The 23205-nt window shown below is 44.4% G+C and overlaps 2 protein-coding genes across 3 annotated transcripts in view; one reads left to right on the plus strand and one right to left on the minus strand.

Moving 5' to 3' along the window:
- The window catches only part of Wwc2 (WW and C2 domain containing 2), a 152954-nt gene extending 131377 nt beyond the window's left edge, over positions 1–21577 (plus strand). For both annotated transcript variants that reach the window (XM_027391062.2, XM_027391063.2), the window contains exons 17-23: positions 3780–3901; positions 6096–6291; positions 8795–8959; positions 10222–10314; positions 11000–11242; positions 16183–16310; positions 18733–21577. In XM_027391062.2, the coding sequence (XP_027246863.1) occupies positions 3780–3901; positions 6096–6291; positions 8795–8959; positions 10222–10314; positions 11000–11242; positions 16183–16310; positions 18733–18799 (1014 nt within the window). In that variant the 3' untranslated portion in view covers positions 18800–21577. The remainder of the gene's footprint in view (positions 1–3779; positions 3902–6095; positions 6292–8794; positions 8960–10221; positions 10315–10999; positions 11243–16182; positions 16311–18732) is intronic.
- Positions 21578–22495: 918 nt separating this feature from the next.
- Positions 22496–23158, minus strand: LOC113830703 (claudin-22). Its single transcript, XM_035453299.1, has one exon. The coding sequence runs from the start codon at positions 23156–23158 to the stop codon at positions 22496–22498; it is 663 nt and encodes a 220-aa protein (XP_035309190.1).
- Positions 23159–23205: the final 47 nt, after the last annotated feature.

Here is a 23205-nt window from a genome sequence, read left to right on the forward strand (position 1 = left end):
ATTGTTTTTCTTTCAAGCTTTTTATTATTGAAATTGTTCTATTTGAAAGCGGCATGCAGTTGGTGTTGACTTATTGCCCAGTCAGTATCTTTATCTTTTAATTGAAATGTTTAGTGCAGTTACTATTGATCTATTCACAAATTTGAATTTGCCTTACAGTTTGTTGTTGTTGCTGTTATTGGCCTCATCTTTGTCATCCCCCCCACCCCCAATTCTGTTGGATTAATCCAAGCTTTTAAATTACCTTTTCCTTCCCATTCAATCATCAGCAATACAGCGCCCCACCCACTGTCGGTATTTGGCAGGTGTGTTCCAAGACTCACTGGTGGATGTGTTGCACTACTGACAGCACCAACCTCCCCACCCCCCCACCCCCCATTAACATGTGCTCTCTGCCCCGTGTGTATTCCTTTTCAACTGCAAGGCTTCTCTGCCTTCCATTTCCAGCCACTGTGACTGATTTTTTGCAGTTTGAAATGTGGCAGCATGTGTTTTTTTTTTTTTTTTTTCTTCTTCACAATTTCACAAAAGAGTCACTTTCTCCAGAGATATTTGCAACTCTGCACGTTATGTTTTTTTCCTTGTTAAGTACTTTGGATGATTGAGCTCTTTACCGCTTTTCCTGGATTGGCCCATTGAAGTGTTTATCTAATTATTCCTTATCAGTAAAGACTTGGGAGTCAAGAGATTGGGGTGAGAACATGAATGGTCCGAGAAGCAGAGGAGAAGCGACCAGTAACCTCCCCTCTCTCTCTCATTTCTTGACCCAAAAAGCTCAAACTCTCTAAGCCCCGCCCTACTACTTCCTGTGTCTCTCTCTGTGTTGTCAGTCCTCCAAAACCTCTATGGCTAATTTTGTTCAGCTGGTAGCTAGTTCTGCCCTCTGATTAAAAGCAAACTTTATTACCAGTCTCAGGAGCGTCAGGATACAATCAAAATATCCCATAATGGCCCACAGTGCCAGCGTCACTACTCTTGTGCTTTGGATGAGGGGATAAGACCGTCCTCTTCCTCTGTGAATTCCCACCATGGTGGCTTAGTTGTCAAGAATGTTTTAGTATGTGTGCCTGTCGTATTTCCCAAGTTTTAAGCAATGGCTGTGCTGAGTGTAGCAATCTTGGGGACAATTACTTACTTTCAGGGTTTATGTCATTCTGTGTTCTCCTGGTTGTAGCGTGCTCACGAAAAGTCTGGTGTTTATGCCTTTGCATTCGGCTTGGCGTTTCCCCTGGCAGCTTTTAGTGGCTTCTTTGCTGTGTGTCATTTAGGTGTTTTTCCCTTGGTGTGCATGCATGTTGTGTATGCATGCGTTCATGTGTGTGCGGGTATATATTCACTCATGTGAGCATACATGTGAAAGCCAGAGGACAGCTTCAGCTCTCATTCTTCACGTGTCTCTCACTTCGTTTTTGGGGACAGTCCCTCAATGGCCTGAACCTTGCCTTAATGGCCAGCCTGTCTGGCCAGCAAGCCCCAGGTATCCATGTATCCACGGCTCCCCTGGACTGTATTACAGATGAATGCTGCGTGCGCAGTTCTTTTTATCTGGGTTCAGAGAATCAAACGCAGGCCCTCATGCAAGCAAGTCGACCACTTCGCTCACTGAGCATTTCCTCAGCCCCTTCCTTGTACTTTTGGTACCCCAGTGTAAAGGGGCTCTGTCTTCTCTGGCCATGCCTGTTTGCAGCTCTAAACGCTTGTGTTTGGATGTCTATTTCTTTCTATTAAGTTTGAGGGATTTTTAGCTCTCGTCTCACTGAATAGACTGTCAAAGGCTTTAGAGATTATCTCAGTCCTTATGTGGTGGTTTGATTTATTGAACATATCCCAGAGTTCTTGGGAGTTTGGGTCACAGTCATTAAAGAGTTTTCTTCGTGTGTGTCTATATGTTCTGTCTTTGCTTGATCTTGTTCATTGATGCTACACTCAGCTGTGTAACAGCTCTGGCTGTCCCAGAAGGATTGCTATTTTTAAAATAAAAAGGCAGTAAGGTGAACTAGAAAGTACTATACCCTTTGTCTGTGTGTTTCCTGGTTGGAGAAGTATGGTGCCCCCCCCCTTTGTTTGTTTTTCTAATCAGACTCCACAGGTTGTAGCAAGGAGGGATGCTAGTCCCAGTAGTTCAGCCAAGCCGCTATTTCCTCCTGAGGAGTCTTGTAACCAGAACGTTTTCTGCCAGGCTCCCCCAGTCTGATTTCCTGTCTCTTGTGTGTGGGGGCTCAGTTGATGTGCAAATCCCATGCCTCAGGCTCCAGGAGTGTGCAGAGCCCACCCACCTGCGTTTACCTTTGTCCCGTCCATCAGGGCGCTGCATCAAGTTCTGCCACCAACTTCTGGTGGCCCTGATCTGAGGGTCCCCATAAGGTTGTCCTGGCAGTGTCCATGGTATCAGAGGGTGGAGGCTGTCAAGACTCCTTTAACAGAGTGGGTCTCCACAGCCTGTGCTGACCCTCGGGGTCCTGCTCTTCTGTGGTGCACATCCTTGATACTCCCAGCGGCTGGAGGGATGGTGAGTCTCGCTCATCTTTCCACCTCAGACTCCGCTTTTCCTCACAGTGGACTCAGCTCAGCTTCAGTTTCCAGTGGTGCAGACTGTTCCCCCAGCTATTCTCGAACACACTTCCCTGGTGGGACTGAATGCATACCAGCACTTTGGTGTGATGGAGTCACCGGCTAGCATCTCCGTAGCTCATTGGTGGCTGTTTATCATGATTCTCTCCCATCCATTCTCATGATCTCATAGATGTGGCCTTATAATCTGTCGCCTTGCCACTGATGCAGGCTATAATGTAAGGGTTCCTACAGAGTCACACACACTTTCTTCTCCTACTGCTGGCAAGGGTCTCTTTTCCTTAACTTTCGGCATCTTTGTTGCAATATACTATGCACTTCTTTTTGTGTTCATGCTAGAATAATCTGTAATTTCATCAGTTTTTCTTTATATGAGTTGTAAAAGCTTAATTGCTGTCTCTGAAAAACTGCATCACTTGTGGGTCTGCCTCAGTTGTCTGTTGTTTCTTTTGGCTTCTCGCCATTAGCTGTTAGTGGAATGCAGGCTGTATTATTGAAAGAGGGATTGTAAAAGCTCCAGCTGAAATATTCTTCTAGAGGTACATTGATGTTCTTCTGGAAGGCAGATGGCAGCATGGGAAAGTTGCCTGCATCACCTGGGGGTTTTGAATTCCAAGCTTTCTCTCTCCAGAACCCTGTGAGGCATGAAATATCTGCTTACTGTTTAGGCAGGTAGCAGCTGGTTTTGGCTTTATTTCTCTGTCTTGCTCTGTACAGAGGCCACTTAGGAAAGGCAGAATCCTGACTAGAAACATCCTGGGTGATGTAGGGCCCATTTCACCATTCATTTTCTCGAACCCCTTTTGTGTGGACTGCCTTGGTAGCTCCGCACTCCATGTGGTGGACTGTGGGGCCGAGATTACAGGCAGCCCATCTGTTTAGCCTGCGGGCCTCATGCCTAGGTTGACAAATGCCTTTAGAGGAAGCACAGGCAGTGATGGCCACCTCTCTTGAATCCTTGCTTTCCCTGGGACTTCAGCCCTCCAGTCCCGACAGCCCCTGTCAGTCTTCTTGCTTTAGAACATCTGGGAGTTTGTATTTGTTTTTGGTTTCATTTGGTTCAGCTTTTGTATTTCTCAGCAGGAGAACTGGATCTGGTACAAGCTGTTTCTTCACAGCTGGGAGCGGGAGTCTGCGTCACAGGAGTTTCTGAATCATACTTGGAGTGTCTGGTGTTAACTGCCGTATGTATGGTTTCTGTTCTGCAGGATGCCGTGTCAGCCTTACTTGCAAGAACTTCAGCTGAGCTATTGGCTGTGGAACAAGAACTGGCCCAGGAGGAGGAGGAGGAACTGAAGCCGGAAGAACAGCGGGGTCCGGGGGGAGATTGGTAAACAGCTACTGCCTTTCTCGGGTGGTCTCGGGTCCCTTGGTTTCTCCGAAGAGGCTTCTGGGCCTTTATAGGCTCATCTTAGTTTGGAACGATGGCAAACAGTGTACCATCAGGGAGTGCTGGTTATAGAGTCTCTCCCTGGTCATTAGAGTGTCAGAAGAAGACATGGCAAGTTTGTGGCAAAGTCAACACAGTGACTGTGATGATGTTTACTAATTTTCCATGCTTTTGCTTTTGTCTAAGCTATCCATTTAGAAAATTATGATACCTTATTATGGATCAGTGTTTCTCAGTCTGTGGAATGGGATCCGTTTGGGGGTCGAACAATCCTTTCACAGGGGTCACACATCAGATAGGCTGCATATCAGATATTTACATTATGACTCACAATAGTAGCACAATTACAATTATGAAGTAGCAACAAAATAATTTTGTGTTTGGGGTCACCACAACATGAGGAATGGTATTAAAGGGTCACAGCATTAGGAAGGTTGAGAGCCACTGTTACAGAGTCACAGCTAAGTACAAATGGCTGTCTCTTTTCCTTTTCTTTCTCTCTCTTTTGACTAGGAGTATCATTTAGCATTCTTAGGCAAAGCTGCTATTTAGAAAAGAGCATTCAAGTGGCCATTGCAGTATTGGCCCCTCCCCTAGTCTTTTTAGTCTCCTCCTCTGTGTCAGTAGCCCATCCCTTAAGGGTTCCCATGCTGTGTATGTCTCAGCATGTGAAGGCTGTCTTCCCAGGTTTTCACTAAAAACACATTTTAGTGGATGCTTCCATTTTGAGTGTCTTCCATATATATAAACACACTTGATCAATTTTTATGTACCATTGTTGTACTGTTATGTGTGATTGGACTTCTGTTAGTGTGTATAGTCTGCCCTTGTGTGCATGTATGCATGTAAAGATGAAACATGTTAGAAATTCTGAGGGACGGATGTCACAAATGCTACTGTCAAGGACATTTGAAGGAAGGGCTCCAGTGGAGATGTAAAAAAGCATAGCGACAACTCAGTGGATAACGTCTGCACCCGGGAGGGATATAAAGACTTAGTGTCTTAGCACTGTACTTTTCTCATGCTTGTAAAACACAATTTATCTCACATTTCAAGGAATATACTTAGTAGGTTTCAGTTCACTGTAGTCATCGCTAGTTCTCCCTCGTGTTCATTGCATGGCTAGACATTTAATAACTAGTCTGTGTCAATCTGCCAATATGTCACCAATTGCAATGAAGGCTTGACATTTAGAAGTCAGTGAAAAGGCTTTCTTTCTATTCTTAGGACATGAAATTCAGCAAAGCCTGCCATGTTGCAAGCCTTCAGAATACTCCTACTGTGTACCCTCTGTACAAACTGTGGTTGCATTATTTTTAAATATTTCCCAAATTTTTTATTTATTTTTATTTTATGCATATGGCTGTTTTGTCTGCGTATACATGTGTACCATATGCATGCAGTGCCTTCAAAGGCCAGAAGAGGGCATCTGCCCTTCTGAATCTGGAGTTACAGAAAGAGGGTTGAGAGTCAATACCCAGGTGCTGAGAACCAAACCTCCAGAGTCCTTTGGAAGAGCGGCTAATGCTTTTAACTGCTGAGCCATCTCTCCAGCCACGTGGTCATAATCTTGTCACCACCTAAATCCCTGCCACAGCTTTTATAAATGAGCATGTGAAGCAGAGAGTCACCTGATAGCCCAATAACAAACCTTTACACGTGTCTCTGCCTGCCTGATGATGAGCAGTTAGTAATGGGTAATCCTCAAGTCTTAGCTAAGAATAGCCAACTATTATATGATTAATTCTATAATCAACTGAATAATTCCAGGCTAGTGAATGTCATGTTTCTACATGCTGAAATTAAAGTTTGTATGTGGTCCTTGAATATTTCTGTTGAAAATCTAGAGATTTGGTCAAATTTCATAACTTTTAACTTAACATTAACATTAAAATTAGCTTTTTTGTACTATACTGTGGTGATTTTCCTCTGGACTCCTGGAACATACAATGAGAATTTATTTTGCTTGATCTGCTTAGTTAAGAACTTACAGCTGTCACAGTGTGTCTCAAATCACATGTATGAATCTGTTACTTCTCAAGTAATGGATGGACATGCCCAGTCACACGGCATGGAGTATGCCTGCCAGACTGAAAATGGCTTTTGATTTTTGTTTTATTTTGTTTTACCATAGCTTAACGATGCTAAGAGAGGCCTCTAATGAAACTGTGGCTGCAAAAGAGGCTGAAGTTCACTTGGTGGAGGGCAGTCGCTGCCCAGGAGACCCAAGTTCATGCACTGGCGGGCCTGAAATGAGAGAAGACCAGCGTAGGAAAGAAAGGCATTATGCTGAAGACCCTTGTCAGCCACCAACTGGAATCCCCACACTGGTAAATGCTCTGCTACACTCTCCTCAAACAAAACTCTGTAGACGCCACATACGTGCTTGTCTTCTCTTGGGTACATTCTAAATCAGGATGTGGGCCCCAAAGCTGACCGTGAAAGGCTTTTATGGGAATATCACCAAGAGCATGGAAAACACTTTACAGTTTTCACATGGCTCAGAATATTAAGTTTTCGTTTTTATATTTGGCAGAGACAATGCTCACTACTTTATATCTCTATAAATGTTCTGCGAGTGCTTGTTAGAAGTGTTGTCTGGTGCTGGAGATGGAGCTACATTGCTCCAGTGCTTACAGCCCTGGATTCAATCCCCAGCACAGCTGTACCTTGGTATTCAACATATAATTAGAAGGATCATCAGCTGTACAGTGAGTTCAGGGCCAACCTGAAATATGCAAGGCTCTGTCTCAAAACAAACAACGACAAAAAACAAAAGCAACAACAACAACAACAACAAAAAAAACAAGTATTTTTTTGACCCTGGTGTGGTGGTCCCTGTAATCCCAACCCTCAAGAGGCTGATACTGGAGGGTCAGCCTGGGCTCCACAGCAAAACTGTCTCAAGGAACTATTTTTCTATTTTAGAGACATCAGGGGGTGGGGGCTATTTAATGTATCAAGTTTCAAAATCTATTTCAGTGTTAAGCATGAAATAAGAATTTGAAGTTCATCTTGGCTGCTGGAGTTCCAGCTGAAACATGCTCTGAAAGATGACGTGGACTTGGTTAGGCACAGGTGTAACGAGTCTTTCTCTGTCCTGCCAGCTGGCTCCCAAAAGCTCAGTCTGTAGCTAGAGCTACAGGTTTTACAATTTAAATTAACCCATATTTTTATTAATCTACATTCTACCACATGGCTTTTACCTCTCTCCCATTCTCGTTCTGCATCTGGCTGGTTTCTCCCCCTTTCTTCCCAGAGTCCTCTCTGTCTCCAGAAGTCCCCCCTAACCTCTTCTTGCCTAGATATTAGCTGTTCAGCTTTTTAAGTACACCAATCACAGCAAGACATTTTCACACCATGTACAAATATCTCACATTTCCCACTTTTTGTCTGAATATAAAGGAAAAGTTCTAACTCTAGCATAGTAAAACTATATACAAAAAGAACAATTATCAGTTAGAAATTACATTCATAATATCCAGTCCATTTGTATTTGGCAAATTCAGAGACATGTCTCACTGTCATAAAAAGCCTTATGTTATTAAAATATTTTAAATGCTATATTCTGTAGGTCTTTGAAATATTTGAAGAACATCTATCTAAAATATTTCTATATTATCTTGAAAACATACCTAACATGACAAGTTTGATTGTTATACATGACTAACTACTAACCTGCATTTCCTAATTATCCTAAATGGTTTAGCTTCTAAAGAATAGAGCTTTATATTGCATTTTAAATGAGCTGCATAGGTACAATACTTTAAACAATAGAAACATACACACAAAATGTGTATGTGTACAGTAGAGGGATCAGCATGCATCACCTGTCCTGTAGTCTTTCTTGGTTTCTTTCTTCATATCTGTAGCCAAGATTTTTAGGAGGTCTCCCTCAATCAAATCTGATCTTCATTATTTTGAAGAGAACCATAACTTTTTGTTTCCCCCCAATGCAACACATTTCCCAACTTCCATTTTAAAACCAAAATTTTGACATTTAAAAATAAACAGGCTGGTTTATTTCAGCATTCCCTTTTGTAATCTAATCTTTCTCAGAAGCTGCCATTCACCCATCAGCATTCAAAAAATTCAAAGTCAACAAAGTACCATACAGGATCCAGATACCCATTTTCTTTCCACTTGTCTACAATTTTATGTCACCGTTTTGTTTTCATCTAATTTTTATTTTATTGTTTTGCATTTATGGGTGTATCACCTATGTCTGTCTGTGCACCATGTTCATGCAAGGCCAGAAGAAGGTGTCGGATTCCCTGGCTGCCCATGTGGGTGCTGGAAATTGAACCTGGGACCCTGGGACCCTGCAAGAGCAGCCAGTGCTCTTAACTGCAGTGCCATCTCTCCAGCTGCTATATTGAATTTTTAATCATTTTTATCATTATACCTTGTTCTGATAAAGAATACTAACTAGTGTTTAAAGATGATACATTTCCAAGTAGAAAACCTCCTCCTTCTCTTTCCTTCCCAAAACATGGAGCAAGGGCAAACCTTGCACACAGTGCTAGAGAAGTCTCTGCTTAACTCGAGCTAGTTGCTAGAATAGTGGGATCCCTAGAATAGTGGGATCAAGACCCCACAAGGGCTGCATATCAGATATATAGCCTGCAGATATAATATTATGATTCCTAACAGTAGCAAAATTACACTTAGGAAGGAGCAGTGAAATAACTGTGTGGTTGGGGGCCACAGCAACCTGAGGAACTGTATTGAAGGGTGGCTGCATTAGGAAGGTTGAGAAGCGCTGCCCTAGAAGAACAGCACACACAGACACCTGCCAGCCCCTGAGGATTCATTCACCGGCTTTCATTGTAGGTTGATAAGGAGACGAATACTGATGAAGCCGTTGATGGCAATATGGCAGTTCGCCCCAAAGACCGTAGCAGCCTGAGCTCTCGACAGCATCCCTTCGTGAGAAACAGCGTGATAGTGCGCTCACAAACCTTCTCCCCAGGCGAGCGGAGCCAGTACATCTGCAGGGTAAGGGATAGCGCTGCTGATGAAACACCAACAATGGTGGCCTCTTCCCCTTCTGCCAATGAGCGGCCCACTGATAGCCAGAGACTGTGCACAGGAACTACAGATCTGCCTGCAGACACTAATGGGTACAGGCACTATAGAGCAGGTGTGGAATATCATACCCCAGGGGTTCTGTTTACTGGGTTTGCTTTCCCAAACACTCAATGTCTTGCTGGCTCTAATGTGATTTCCTTGGCAAAAGAATAAAATTTAAGGATTTAGATGCTAAGAATTGTTGGACTTCTATGTTTAGAAACATAAAATGACTTAACAAATGCATTTTGCATATTTCATATGCATTTCTAACCATGTTAATCTTGCTGAAGAGAAAATGTGAATTGGATTTTACAACAAAAACTCTGTTCTAAGACCTTGTGTCCATGAATCAGACTCAGTCCCAGGAAGAAAATTGTGAGGTTTACATCAGTTTCCCCAAAGTCTACTTCGTGAATTATTTATGAACTATAAATGGATTTAATATTACATACAACTAGATAGCTACTTTTAAAATTCTGAACTTATCCAGGTAATAAAATCCCTTAGTGAGCACTTTCCTAGAAACAAAGGCTCCACCCCCTTCTCTTTTGCACAACTTTTGTTCTTGTTAATGAGCCAGACCAAATAATAAGCACGCTGAAGAAGCTGTTGAGTTGCTCTTGGTGGAATCATGTCATGAGAAACAGAGGAGCAGGCTACCGGGTTGGAGTGGACAGGAGGGCTCTGGATGGCCTTTCTTGATGAGGTGACCTTCAGCAGAGCCGTAGCCAGGGGAGGAGTGAGTATTCGAGTTCCCACAGCACAGGCTCTCAGCACTGGCCTTTAGAAAATCAAACCACTGTTAGCTACAAGTACAGAACACATTGCCTCATAAGACAGTTAGCTTTACATACAGACTGTGATGACTGCTACCAAAAGGCAGCCCTGGAACTTATTTAAGAAAATAAAGTTCAGAAAACCAAAGACTAGGGAAGAAATTATGTGTGAAAGATTTTCTGAAAAATATAGCTCATGGGCTACAGATATAGCTCTGTGGTTGATCAGCTCCCTAGCATGTGTGAGGCCCTGGATTTGATCCCCAGTACAGAAGAGGTGGGGCAAGAAGAGGGTGGGTCACATCGCCTCTCGCAACCTGCTTTGTTCCATAACCGCCTCCATTCTGACTGCCACCAGCTGTGTTGGCTACTTTGTAATTACTTTCCTTACTTTTTATTTTTGCTTATCAGTTAAATCGGAGTGACAGTGACAGTTCAACCTTAGCCAAAAAATCATTGTTCGTGAGAAACTCCACCGAACGACGAAGTTTGAGGGTTAAAAGGGTACGTATTCCCTGAGCCAGACTTGAAGAACATAAATTCCAGAAGGGTTGAGTGTCAGCGTTCTCAGCTCTCAGGCTGGTGAGGGAAGCCCTTGGGTCTCATGGAGCCACAGCGGGGAGTCACTTACTGAACCAAGGAGGATGTGTTTGGCCCTGGTTTAGAACCTGTGCTGCTTAAGGCTGGAAACTGGTTTGCAGTGTCTTTGGAAAAGGTGGCGCTAAGCCCCCAGTGTCAGGAGTTGAACCACCATTTCTAATGGGGGCTTCAGCATCTCTACCATGTCCAGCTCTTGAGTGATTGTGGGAGAATTTAAAACCTGGGCCCTTCCCTGAGGGAGCTCTTCTCTCTGCCCAAGCCATCAGGCTGAGCCCTCTCACCGGCCTGGTACCCACTTTTAGATCTGTAGTTTAAAATGATACAGCTTTATCTCATGCTCAGCCACTAAGTGGCGAGCTGGCTTGGTACCAGCTCCTGCTGTTCACACTGGGACCCAGGCTGACTCAGCTTCCCTCTCTGGCTCTTTGCTGTGTCCCCAGTAGGAGGCAGAAGTGCATAGATTTCACAGCACCTTTGGCAAGTTGTCTGTCTAGAGCTGATACCTCTCCCAGCATCCTGTCGTTGGCATCCTGTCATGTGAGGAAGGGCAGAGACAGTAACAGGGACCCGGTTGTGTCTCCCTCCACAGGCAGTCTGCCAACCCACCCTCAGGAGGACTGCTCAGGAATGCCCCGTGCGCACATCTCTAGACCTGGAGCTGGACCTGCAGGCCTCGCTGACTCGTCAGAGTCGCCTCAACGATGAGCTGCAGGCCCTGAGGGACTTACGGCAGAAGCTGGAGGAGCTGAAAGCTCAGGGAGAGACTGACCTTCCCCCGGGAGTGCTAGAGGATGAGAGATTCCAGAAGCTTCTGAAACAAGCAGAGAAGCAGGTACAGAGCTCTGGGTCATACCAGGAGGGTATGCATCCTTAGGAGTAACGGGCACCTTGGTGGAGGGTCCCAGCATACGCATCTTCCCATCTTTGCCCTAGGACTGGGGCACAGCCACCCCACCATTATAGTGTCCTTCCAACCCAAATATTGCTGTGGTGTGGTGCTTGTATGCCCAACCCCAGGTAGCTCTGTAGTCTCCGGACAGAAAGGGAGCATGGTGGCATTCCAATGTCTCAACAAATGGTACATAGTGTTTACTGTTCAGCACTTGGAAGATTCAGTTAGCCAAGGTAGCTATAAATACAGTGCTAATTTTAATGTTTCTAAATTTTCACTTTCCTTCCTTGGAAAAAGATTACACTGCACTTTAATAGCATGCACTTGCCTCTTACTCTAAAATCATGTATAGAAAAGAAGATAAGATGACTGAATAAACAAATACTTTGTTTTGTTTTGGGAGCATCTCAGTATGTAGCCCTGGCTAGCCTGGAACCTACTGTGTAGACCAGGCTGGCTTCAAAGAGATTCACCTGTCTCTGTTTCCAGAGATCTGGGATTAAAGGTACGCACCACCATGCATTGCACGGTTGTTTTTGTTTTTTGAGTCTTGTTTGTTGGTTTGTTTTTTGAGGCAGCGTCTCACTGAATAGTTCAGGCTAATCTTTAAGAACATCTTTAAACCCAGCACTCTAAAAGCAGAGACAGGAAGGTCTCTGTGAATTTGAGACCAGCCTGGTCTGCATAGTGAGTTCTAGGACAGCCAGAGCTACATACTGAGACACTGTCTCAAAAATACAAGCAAACAAAACAAAAAGGACATGTAATGCCCCTGCCTCAGCCTCCCAAGTGCTGGCATTACAGGCATGAACCATCCCTCCTAGCAAAAGCCTTTTTTTTTTGGTTTTTCGAGACAGGGTTTCTCTGTATTATTTTGGAGCCTGTCCTGGAACTCACTCTGTAGACCAGGTTGGTCTCGAACTCACAGAGATCTGCTTGGCTCTAGGGATGATTTTTTTTTTTTTCTAATGTGCTGACTAAATATTACTGAATCTGCATGAGTATAATACTGATTTATTCTTAGGGTTGGGATTTATATATTGGCTTAGCAATTTGTTTTCATCTCTACAGATAATCTTTAAATAGAGCTTTTTATACAGCTGAAATATTACAAGTATCTAGACATTATTCTTCTAATGTGTCCCTTTGGGTGGAAATCCAAGGTTCAGTAGATAATTCCTTGAAGTATCTAATGAAAAAGAATCCTCCCTAACAAGTTTGTGTTTGAACCCAAATGCTTGGTCCACCTGGTGGCAGTGTTGAGAAGCAACTGGACCACAAGGACACTAAGTTGCTCAGCAGAGGACTTCGTAGCTGAAGGGGCTGTTGGGAGGTGGGGGTCTAGCTGGGAGAGGGGAGTCACGTGGGTGCCTTTGAAAGGCCTGCCTTCCACATAAGCCTAGTTCTCCACAGACATTCCCTGCCCCCCTGCAGATGCAACAGAGCTGTGGCTGGATCAGAACCCTGAGCCAAAGGGAACCTTTCTTTCCTTTAAGGTGTTCTCTCGAGTGTTTTGCTACAGCAACAAAAAGTGGCTAAGAAGTTGATGAGGAAGGAACAGTCCAGACAAATGTGAGATTTAAAAGATTCTTTGAATGCTTTAAACATCCTATGCCCACAATTTAGACAAATGTCTAGGAAAATACAAGAACTAATTAAGAAAGAAGGTTGAAAAATCTATCTGTTAAAGAAATGACAGCAGAAATTTAAAGTCTATCCATAAAGAAAACGTCAAGTCAATATAAGTTCCACCAAACTTTTAAAAAACAAATTGTCTCAATTTCCCACCATCAGGGAAAACATGACAACATTTAAATCTGTGTGGCTAAATCCCTGGTTTTAAAGGAGAAGACACTATCAAAAAGGAGACTCACCGGCTGATTTTTAAAACATTTCTCTTTTACAATATGAAATTGAAGTAACTCCATGGTAAGTGACCTCTTCACAGGGTCATCTGATGTAACAATAATCTGATCTAGGAGGTAATTCCACTTTTATCTCCTAATCATTAGCGTTTTATTATCTGTCTCACAAGTTCTTATGTAGCAGTGGGTACTGGCTAAAATACTGGTGCACAGCACCAGTAACCATACAGGCACTCCTCCAGTCTCATAGGCCTTGTGATTCTGTAGTAACAACCCAGCCATAACTTAGCATAGTTGAGGTCCTGGGTTCAGTCCCCAGTACTGCAGAAGATGGGACATGAGGATGCACACCTGTAATCCCAGCACTGAAGAGACAGAGGCAGAAAGGCCAGAAGTTCCAAGGTTGTCCTCTGCTACATAGCAAATTCAAGGCCAGCCTGGCCTACAGGCTAAAATCTGTTCTCAATAAAACAAGAATTCCCAAGAGTCAAGACATGAGTTGTAGCTCAGCGGTGGAGCACTTGCCTGACATATGAGAGGCCCTGCAGGGGGAAGAAAGTCAAAGGGTAATGGCCAAGATCTCCTTTGCAGTGCCAGGTTGCCAATTCCAGTTTTGGAAACTTGTCTTAAAGATTGACACCTTAGAATTCTCTTTAGTAAAATGATGCTTTACTTCATCATTAATCTGTGGTTGTTTCATATTAAATGATGCTAGCTAGCATGTGTCTAGCCTTGTAGTGTCTGATGGTGGCTGTAGTAGTTGTTATGTAGAGGACATGCCATCATCTTAACAGAATTCCTGTACAGAAATTCCTGTAACAGAAAGCTGTACTTTCTGATGGGCTTGGTTGCACAATCATTTTGTCACCAAGATAATGAAGGAAGGAAGGGAAGCTCTGGTGATTGTGGTGGAGCACAGGATAGAGACATTCTCACTGATGGAAGTAGAAATAGATGCCAAGGCTCTAAGACTGCTCGACCCCCACTTGGGCAGGTCCTGTGCTCTTATAACCCCTCAAAGCACCACATTTAATATTGCTACAAGGGCAGTTAAATTGCAACCTGAGTTTCAGAGGCCAGAGTGTGTGTCCCCCCACGCTCACACACACACACACACACACACACACACACACACACACACACACACACACACAGTGTCAACCCCTGTGTGCACTCTGTCACTGCTCCCTCTGTCTTGTGACAGCTTTACAGCAAGCAGTGGTGGCAGGACTCACAAAACAAGGTACATTTATACTACTTTAAAAATGACTTGAGTCCCCGAGCACAGAGAGCTTTTATCTTTATTTTTACCAACTCTGTGGGTAGATAAACTATTTGTATCACATACTTCTTTTCTCTGCAACTGAAATGCATAATAAACTGCTCAGAAAATCCACACTGTTCAGCTGTGAGCCTTTCGTTATGACTGCAGAAGTGGGCAGTCACCACTGGTACGTCTTCTGCTGCTTCTGCTGCTTCTTCATCTTCACAACCACTGAGCAGTGTGCACATAGACACAGCAACATGTATGTACACACACACACACACGCACACGCACACGCACATGCACAGCCCTTTTATTTCCCTGTGGTGCTGGGGATCTGTGATTCTTATCAGGTCATCATAAAGTACCTAACGATGACCCTGCCAATTGCCATAAAAATGTATGCCTCCTAGAGAAGCAGTGGCTGAAGCCAGCAATAGACCCTGGGTCTGCCTCCCGCATGACCCTGAGGTCATCCTCTGTGAGCCTCCGTGTTGGCAGCCTAAAGCCTCTTTTATAGCTTACAATAAAAACCAAATGTCCATGCTCTCGGATTGTACTTCCCCCTCAGGAAGCAGAGTGAGAAGCCGAGGACTGTAAATTTAGACTGCTGTGTTCCTTGTTTCATCAGGCTTAACATGGCTGTAAGTGAGTCACTGGACCTTTCTGCGGGGCAGGCTTCCATCATGTAAACCGAAGGCTAATCATTCCCTTCTGGAGTCTAAAGCAGAAAGTGGCCAGTTCTCGTGAGCCGGAGGAGGAGTAGAGGGGGGCGGATAGAGGACTCTGTTCTTCAAAGAGCCTATTTCTTTTCTTCCTCAGATTGTTTCCCCGTCAGCATGCCAACGTGCCAGGGTGTTAGAGGATTTTGCTGTTTGTTTTTGCTTTTTTTTTCTTTTTTTTTCAACTAAAAGTGATACATATGCTAACACTTTTGAAAGTTAGTCTACACTGAACACAATTGCCAAAGATTAATATTCTATCTTGAAAGTCCCGGGTACTCTCATTGTTTAGGGGAAGCAGAAAGCAAGCAAGTCCCATAATAACTGTTGGGGAAGGGCAAGGCAGGCCAAGGCCTAGAGGAGACTCCATGAGGAGGGAGAGGGCAAGGTGCCTGGTAGTCCAGAAATGAACCAAAAGAAGCCAACTGAGCAGTCCTGCTGCAGCGTGCACAGGGCAATGTGTCTGTCACAGCCCTGGCAGCTCCCCCGGGTGCTGCTTAATCAGCTCCACTTCCCCAGGCACTGGGGAGACTGGGAAGGAAGTTACCCTGGAAGGACACCAACATTTGCCATGGAATTCTCCTCTTAAAGCAGCTTTTAAAAGGAAAAAAAAAAAAAAAAGCCAAATCCAACCCACATACCATAGTCTGTCTCCCTTGTCCACACTGCTCGTCTCTCCCTGTGCCAGATCCACCTAGTTACTGCTCATCTCTCACTGCACCAGATTCATCTAGTTACTGCTTACCCCTCACTGTGCCAAAGTCATAACTCCAGCTATACACTCAACTGAGTGCCCAGCTATACACTCAACTGAGTGCTCGGGTTTTCCAGATGTAAAAAGTTTTAACATGATTAGAATAACTCACCTCTGGATAAGGCAGTACCTCCTCCCCTTGGCAGGAGCCAAGCATGTGAGTGTTGTCCCCTACCACCCAACAAAAGACACCCTTGACTGCGCCTGCTGGGCTTCCCAGCTTAGCCTTGCAGCATCTCTTCGGGTTTCTCATCAAGACTCTTCTCTGTTGCCAGGCTGAGCAGACAAAAGAAGAGCAGAAGCAAGACCTGAATGCAGAGAAGTTGATGAGGCAGGTCTCCAAGGATGTGTGCCGGCTGCGGGAGCAGAGCCGGAAGGTGCCTCGGCAGGTGCAGTCCTTCAGGTAAATGGCTTCATGGGACCAGCTGTGTGGTGTTCCCCTCATGTGGTGTGGTTGCACAAGTGAGAGTTACCACTATGTCTGCCCCTGGTATGAATATAGTTGTACATGCATTCCGTCCTGAGGTGACACCCACAAAGCCTATCTCCCCAGGAATGCAGAACCTCTTATTATCATTGAGAAAGCTTCGCCTAGGATATAGAAAAGTCATAGATCTTTGGGGAACTTTGTTCACTCACTTTCTGGACAGACCTTGGTTATCATTCTATTCCTCACCCCACACACACACACACACACACACACACACACACACACACACGTTAAAAAAAGAAAGCTAACTATCTAGCTTTTAGGCTATGGAGAGAAATCAGGAGAGAGGCTATTTGGGAGCAGGGAAGGACCATGACAGACGGATGGGGAGGACTTTGACAGGTGGGAGCTGGCATCAGACAAGTGAGGCTTCAGAGCAGGGACAGGAAGCTGAGGCTCTATATGTAAAGGTAAAGGGCTGGGCTTCCCCTGCCCACTGTGCCAGACAGCCACTGTGGCTATGCACAGAAAGTGCTCCTCCTTGGTTTCTTAGCTGTGGAGTGGTGGCAGGAGCCCTTCCCGTCCCGGCATGCTGCAGTCTTCGACAGAAAACAGCATTGTCAACTATGGAAATCTTAAACTTCTGGTTGTTAAAATACAAAGGAAAGAATGCACAAGCATTCCCTTTCCCCATAAGACACCCACCTGTCCTGTGTGATGGCATGTGTGATGGCACATGCCTCTTATCCCAGTAGGACAAAGGCAGAGGTAGGCAGATCTCTGTGAGTTTAGAGCCAGCTGGTCTACAGAGTGAGTTCGGGGCAGCCAGGGCTATATATCGAGACCCTCTCTTGGGGGCAGTGGGGAGGATGAACCCATTGATACCACAAGGCAAGTGAGAATGATGGAGTGAGGTAAGACACACCATGTGAGGACTGTGTGACACCTATGATAGCTGAATGTGTTCCTTGGCACCTCCGGTGGTGAGAGATCAAGGAGCAGCAGTGGGTGGGGCACAGGCACAGCCCTACCTCAGCCTCTTGTTTCCTGTGGAGACAGGAGCCCAGGTGTCCCTGGGTGTCATGTTGCTCAGGCCAGTCAGCAAGGCGCTATAACTGACCATGTAGTTAAATCCTCGTAGGGTCTGGCAGGGCTTTATGGCCTCCCAGACATCATGATGACAGTCTCTGGCCGCTTTAACCTCTTTACTCATCTTTTAGGGAACTAGGTAGTCTTAAAGGATGCTGTATCACAGTAACTCTGTCCAGCACCCTGCTTTTCAGTCTTCTCTTTCTCCATCTGCACCATAGCTTGTGTGTTGGGAGGGCGAGCTCAGTCCTTCCTCCTAGCTGCCAAGCACAGCTCGGTGTAGAACACACTCTCAATGCATGCTATGCATGTGAAGTTTCCTAAAAAGATAAGCTCTGTCATCTTTGGTCACTGTACATTCCTTGTTTTTCCTATCGTTTTCCTAACATGAATACCATTCTGCTCCATCCTAACAGGTCTCCTTTTTTCTCCCAGGGCGGTTTTCCTCCTAAGATAGTCAAGTGGGGACTGGAAAGATGGCTCATTGACTAATACTTGCTATTCAAGCATGGAGGCCTGAGATCAGCCCCCCCCCATGAAAGCTAGATGACCTGTAACTTGCAGTGCTGAGGGGGCTGAAACAGGAGGATTCCTGGAACTTGCTGGCTAGCCAGTCTCCATGAATCAGCAAGCTCCAAATTCAGTAAGAGACCCTATCTCAAAAACTGAGGTGAGGGGCTGGCATCTATCTGTCTCTAAGGCAGACAACATGTGTTTGTTCCCTAGGACCTATACAATAGAAGGAGAGAACCAGCTCCACAGAGTGTCCTCCAACCTCCACACAGGTGTTGAGGTGCACACGCTCATACATACACACCATAAGTAAATAATTGTAACGAGCAAGTTAAATATCCCAACATAGCCCACACCCCTGGTGGATAACAAATGCTCTTCAGTTGGACACTCTAGCGGGACTTACTGACTTGGCATGTAGAGGACTTTAGCCAGGGGAACTGTGTGTACTACTATGCCCCTTTAAAGCGATAAAGACTCGGCCTGGCAAGATGGTTCAGTGAGGAAGGCACTTGTTACCATTCCTGATGATCTGAGTTCAAACCCCAAGGACCCCAGGAAGGAGAGGACTGGCTCCCACCAGTGGTGTATGTTCTCTGACTTCACACCACCACCCTGGCATGTACACCCCCTACACATACACTAAATAAAAATAGCTATAAAAAGAATTACTAAAAATGAAGGCTCTTATGATTTTAAGTGTAGTTTCTGGGATTGTGGAGCCAGGCTTGGGGGCTATCAGAATTTCCAGGTTCATACTGAGTGTTTTTCTCCCTGTTCTCTCCCTGTCTAGGGAGAAGATAGCCTACTTCACACGAGCAAAGATCAGCATCCCGTCCCTGCCAGCTGATGACGTGTGACCACACAGCTTAATGTTACTTCTCGCCTGCTCACTTTCCAAGGGAGAGTCAAAGACTGAACATTTACTGGTTTTGTTTTTTGTTGGGGGGAGGGGCTTTTGTTTCCTGTAATATAACTGTCAACCCTTGAAGAACTTTCATTCCACACCAGTTTCATCAGGTTCATCTGTAAAGTGTGTTGAATGTAACTCTTACATGCTTTGAGAAGGAAAAAAAAAATTCACAGAACAAAAGTGGGGTAGTCTGGTCCACACTTGTACAGTGTGTTATGTGTCAGCCCTGGGTTTCACTGTGCAGAATGGAACAGAGACAGCTGGTGCCCATTGTCTGCCTGCTGAGCCAACTGCAGGAGGCAGCCATCAGGGAGCCTGTGAAGCTGGAACCACACCATTCTAGAAAGCCACACTTTCCATCGGAAGTGCGCACAAGCAAGCATCACTCTGAGTCCACCCAAAACAGGTGCCCTGTTCCTTCCATCAGCTATGTCTGGCCACCTTGTTTTGGAATAACTGTTCTTTCTGACCTCTTAAACTTGTCTAAAGAAAACAAAAGCATGAAATTCTGAGTACAAGAAAGTGAAAAGCAAAGGTATACTCCTACTGTAGAGAGCTGTGGTCGGGACAGAGAAAAAGGAAGGGGCACCATCTCCCAAAAACATACCAAGGAAACTCAACTTATGTTGAGTGGCCAGTGCTTCTAACGCAATCTGAACCTGAGGGCTTTGTCAGTTTCCGGCCTGCACCACATTTTGTGGTGCACCCATAGGTGAGGAGGAGACACACCCATATTCATTAGGTGAGATGGGGGACAGGCTGCATCTTAATAAGATCAGAATCAACAGGTTTTTACACTTACTTGAAATAATTTCGCAGCTGTCATCTTTAGGGGATTCTATCAGTGATTCATAGAAAGCAGACGGGAGCAAGAACAAAGGGTGTGCCTGAGGGAACTCAGAGTGTGGACTGGACCACTCAAAAATATATATTCTGGGCGAACAAGCTTGAGCTAGAAATTGTAAGTGTATCTTGCTCTCCAGGTTAGGTTTTTAACTCACCAGACCCGGGCACTTCTTAAAAAAAAGAAAGAAAGAAAGAAAAAAAAAAGAAAGAAAGAAAGAGAGAGAGAGAGAAAAAAAAAGAAAGCTCAGCATAGCTTTGCCAGCATACAAGTGTTAAAATACATAGTTTTTAGGTAATTTAAACCAATCTTAGTCTGTCATACTGGAAGAAGCCGTGTTTTGGTGAGCCATCTTAAATAGCAAGCTAAATTATTTTTATTTTTTTAATGCAAAATAATTTTATAGGAATTTAAAAAAAGAAAGGCAAGAAAAAATCTGTTTAAAAAAGAGTTATGTTCTGCTGGAATCCCCATTAGTAAGAATTTTTTTATTTTCTTGAATCTATGCATATTTTAGAACATTCATTTTATCAGAATCAATATTTATACTCAGCCAGAACTTCAATTATCAAGTTACTGCACCTAAAACTTCAACCGTGTTTCCCCTTGGTGTTGTGCAGCTTATACACGCAACCTTTTAGAAGATGTAACTGGACGTGACACTACTTGGAATAAAAAAAAGAGCCTAGTAGCAGGCTGAGCACTCTCCTGGGCTGCCCAGTTTGCCCTGTGGGTGACTGGAGGAAGCTGGAGTGCCATCCATCCTTGTCAAGGTCAAATGTGAACAGCAGAGTTTTATTTAATATAGCGTTAAATAAAAGTCAGCTGTCCTCAGCGTCATATTTGACCCACGAAAATGTTCATAGAATTTTGTGTAGTTGTACCGTACGATTTTATTTTCATTTATTTATTTACGGTCTTATTTATGTTCTGTTTAATATATAGTTTGATTCTGGCCATCTTAAATGTTGGGCTTACAAGAGGCTATATTGGAGTATTTAAAGCTTCATGATATTCATCAGACTTACTGCTAACTTTTTGTAATACAAAAAGTCTCAGATAAGTATTAAAGAATGGAGTGTCTCAGGCTGGTAGTTCACAGTTGTGACTGGGGGACTTTGGTTTCATTTTACAAAATGTGCTTATTTCTAACGTGAGAGAGAAATGCATTCTAGCAGGACCCTTTTCCCACACTCTAAAGTCAGCAATAGTTTTATGTATTACAGGCAGCTTTGTGTAGTCCTGACACATTTGTATTAACCCGTGATTCAAAAAACATCCTACTAACTCAATCACAAAACCATATGGACAAATAAAAATTTTAATATTATGAAAAATATTTTTAAAGGTAGAATTATTCTTCACAGGATAAAAAGGATTTCATATTTAGCTCTCAAGTTTGGATTATCACTATATTGTTACCATTTTATATATCAGACTCTGAAATGTTACAGGTACAAAAAGAGTGTTACTTGCCAAATGAACAAAGTTTAGCTGAGTCTCTAGCATACAAATTAAATACATTTAAATTTTTTTTGCTATGGATTTATATTATATTAAATATGAGAAGCTCAGGACTGAACTAAATATTTAAGCAGGTTAAATTCTGAGTATGTTTCTGTTTTCATTCGTGCTGTTTGTGAAAGTGTTCAAATACATCACACAGATTAACTCCCATTGCTACACTTTCCGTTTGTTTGTGGATGGAAAGCAAGTTCAGTGATTTTTTTTTTTTTTACGAAGATACGTATTTCCTGATACTGTATTTTAATGTTGCTTATTGTTCATTTAATTTCCCTGATTGGCACAAGTACAAGAATCTACTTGAACCATGTACCAAGCAAATATAAAACGTTCCATGAAGAATTCTTCAAGCCAAAACTTTGTCATGAATAGTTCTTATTTAGACTGTATATGTCAAGGATAAATGAGATGGGATATTTTCATTTCTCAAGGGAAACAAGGACTGACGAGTATGTGATCCTGCTCAAACTATCGGAGCTGGCAGTGTTCTGCAAAATGAGGCAGCCGTCCCAGGAGGCACTGTGCCCACCCCCACACACCCATCCTGACTTGTGCCACAGAGCCAAAGCAGGCAGGACATTCCTCCCTGAAACTCGGGGTACAGAGGCAAGCGTACTTCTGCGTCACACATTCTACCTGAATTCCCAGAATCCAAGGTTGCTCTGCTATGCTCAGAGGCACGCATGGGTGCCTCTGATGTGGGCAGGGCTCTAAAGACACTGAGGTCTTGGAAAAGGGGGTGTCCCATAGAGTCCTTTATGGACCAAGCAGGTGTTTTGTTGTGGTTGTTTTGTTTCTAACTGCCATCACTTGTCATGTATTTTCAGTGACAATACACTGAGACCTTGCTTTCATAAGTTACCTTAGACACCTGAAAGTACGTGATAGGCCATCACATCTGTTTCCCACATGACTCCTCTCCACATGAATGACCCTTCAGTTACACAAGTGCTCCTAGAATGTTTTATTTACCCGTTCCCTGTGTGTGTGCAATCACAGCCTATTTTAGAGATTGGCGAAGCGCTCATGCTGCTCACTGATGACTGATTACATTAATAGGTCCTGATTCTTTTGGCCTCCAAATAGGAAACAGAAGTGCTTTGCTCAGTTGTAGGAAGAAATTGTATTTGAAGAAGTTAATAGTCACAGAAAGGAAATAAGCATTTCAGAAAATCAAAATCACAGTGAGGAGGGGTGATTATAGCAGGAGATCCTACCAAGTCCAGCTGGAGCAAGCACCTGCTGAAGAGTAGAGAGGCCACAGATCCCTCTGGCTTAGATTTCTGGGTTGGCGTGTTTCAGCTCCAGTTGCTGACAGTGGTCTTGCAATCCTGTCACTGCATAGCGGCCCGAGGCTGGAGGAGCTGGGCTTGAGCAGGCTGCACAGTGAAGCAGACACCCTCCTAACACAAGGCAGAAGCCAGCAAACCAGCCAAGGAAAAGGGCCTCCCCAAACTCCCACCTGGGCACAATCTCAGGCAGAGTCTCATCCCAGAACTCCTCTACTGTCATGTGGGCCACCCAGGAGACAGGAACCAGGACCATCACGCCCGAAGTCCAGAGCAGGAGCCCTCCTAGGATAAGCAACCGCCTCTTCAGATCCTTCTGGGTCTCTCCAAGCCTCAAGCAGTCCAGGCCAGAGCCAGAGGCCAGCAGCCCCAGCAGCCCCAGCCCATTCGACAGAGACATCAAGATCCTGGAGATCTGGAGTTCGGCTGGCAAGGCCAAGAAGGAGTCAAAGTCCTTGCATTGCCTCCCCACTTCCTCCTGGATGACGCAGGATTTCCAGAGCCCCATGGTCCAGTTTTCCATCTCGTTCAGCTCCAGGTTGAGGTTCTTCCAGTGTGGCAAGTAGTTTGTAAGGCAGGCTAAAACCCATCCCAGCAGTGATAGCAGAAGTGCAGCGGACTGCGTGGCTGTTCTGAAATCTAAGCCCATTAGAATGCCCTGTGAGCGTGAGCCAACCCGACTCCTGCCCCGCGCTT

The sequence above is a fragment of the Cricetulus griseus genome (assembly GCF_003668045.3).
Source record: "Cricetulus griseus strain 17A/GY chromosome 1 unlocalized genomic scaffold, alternate assembly CriGri-PICRH-1.0 chr1_1, whole genome shotgun sequence".
Classification (NCBI taxonomy): domain Eukaryota; kingdom Metazoa; phylum Chordata; class Mammalia; order Rodentia; family Cricetidae; genus Cricetulus; species Cricetulus griseus.

What these genes read in the sequence shown, in the direction of transcription:
- LOC113830703 (XM_035453299.1), bottom strand. Translation starts at nt 23,158, where the DNA reads ATGGGCTTAGATTTCAGAACAGCCACGCAGTCCGCTGCACTTCTGCTA.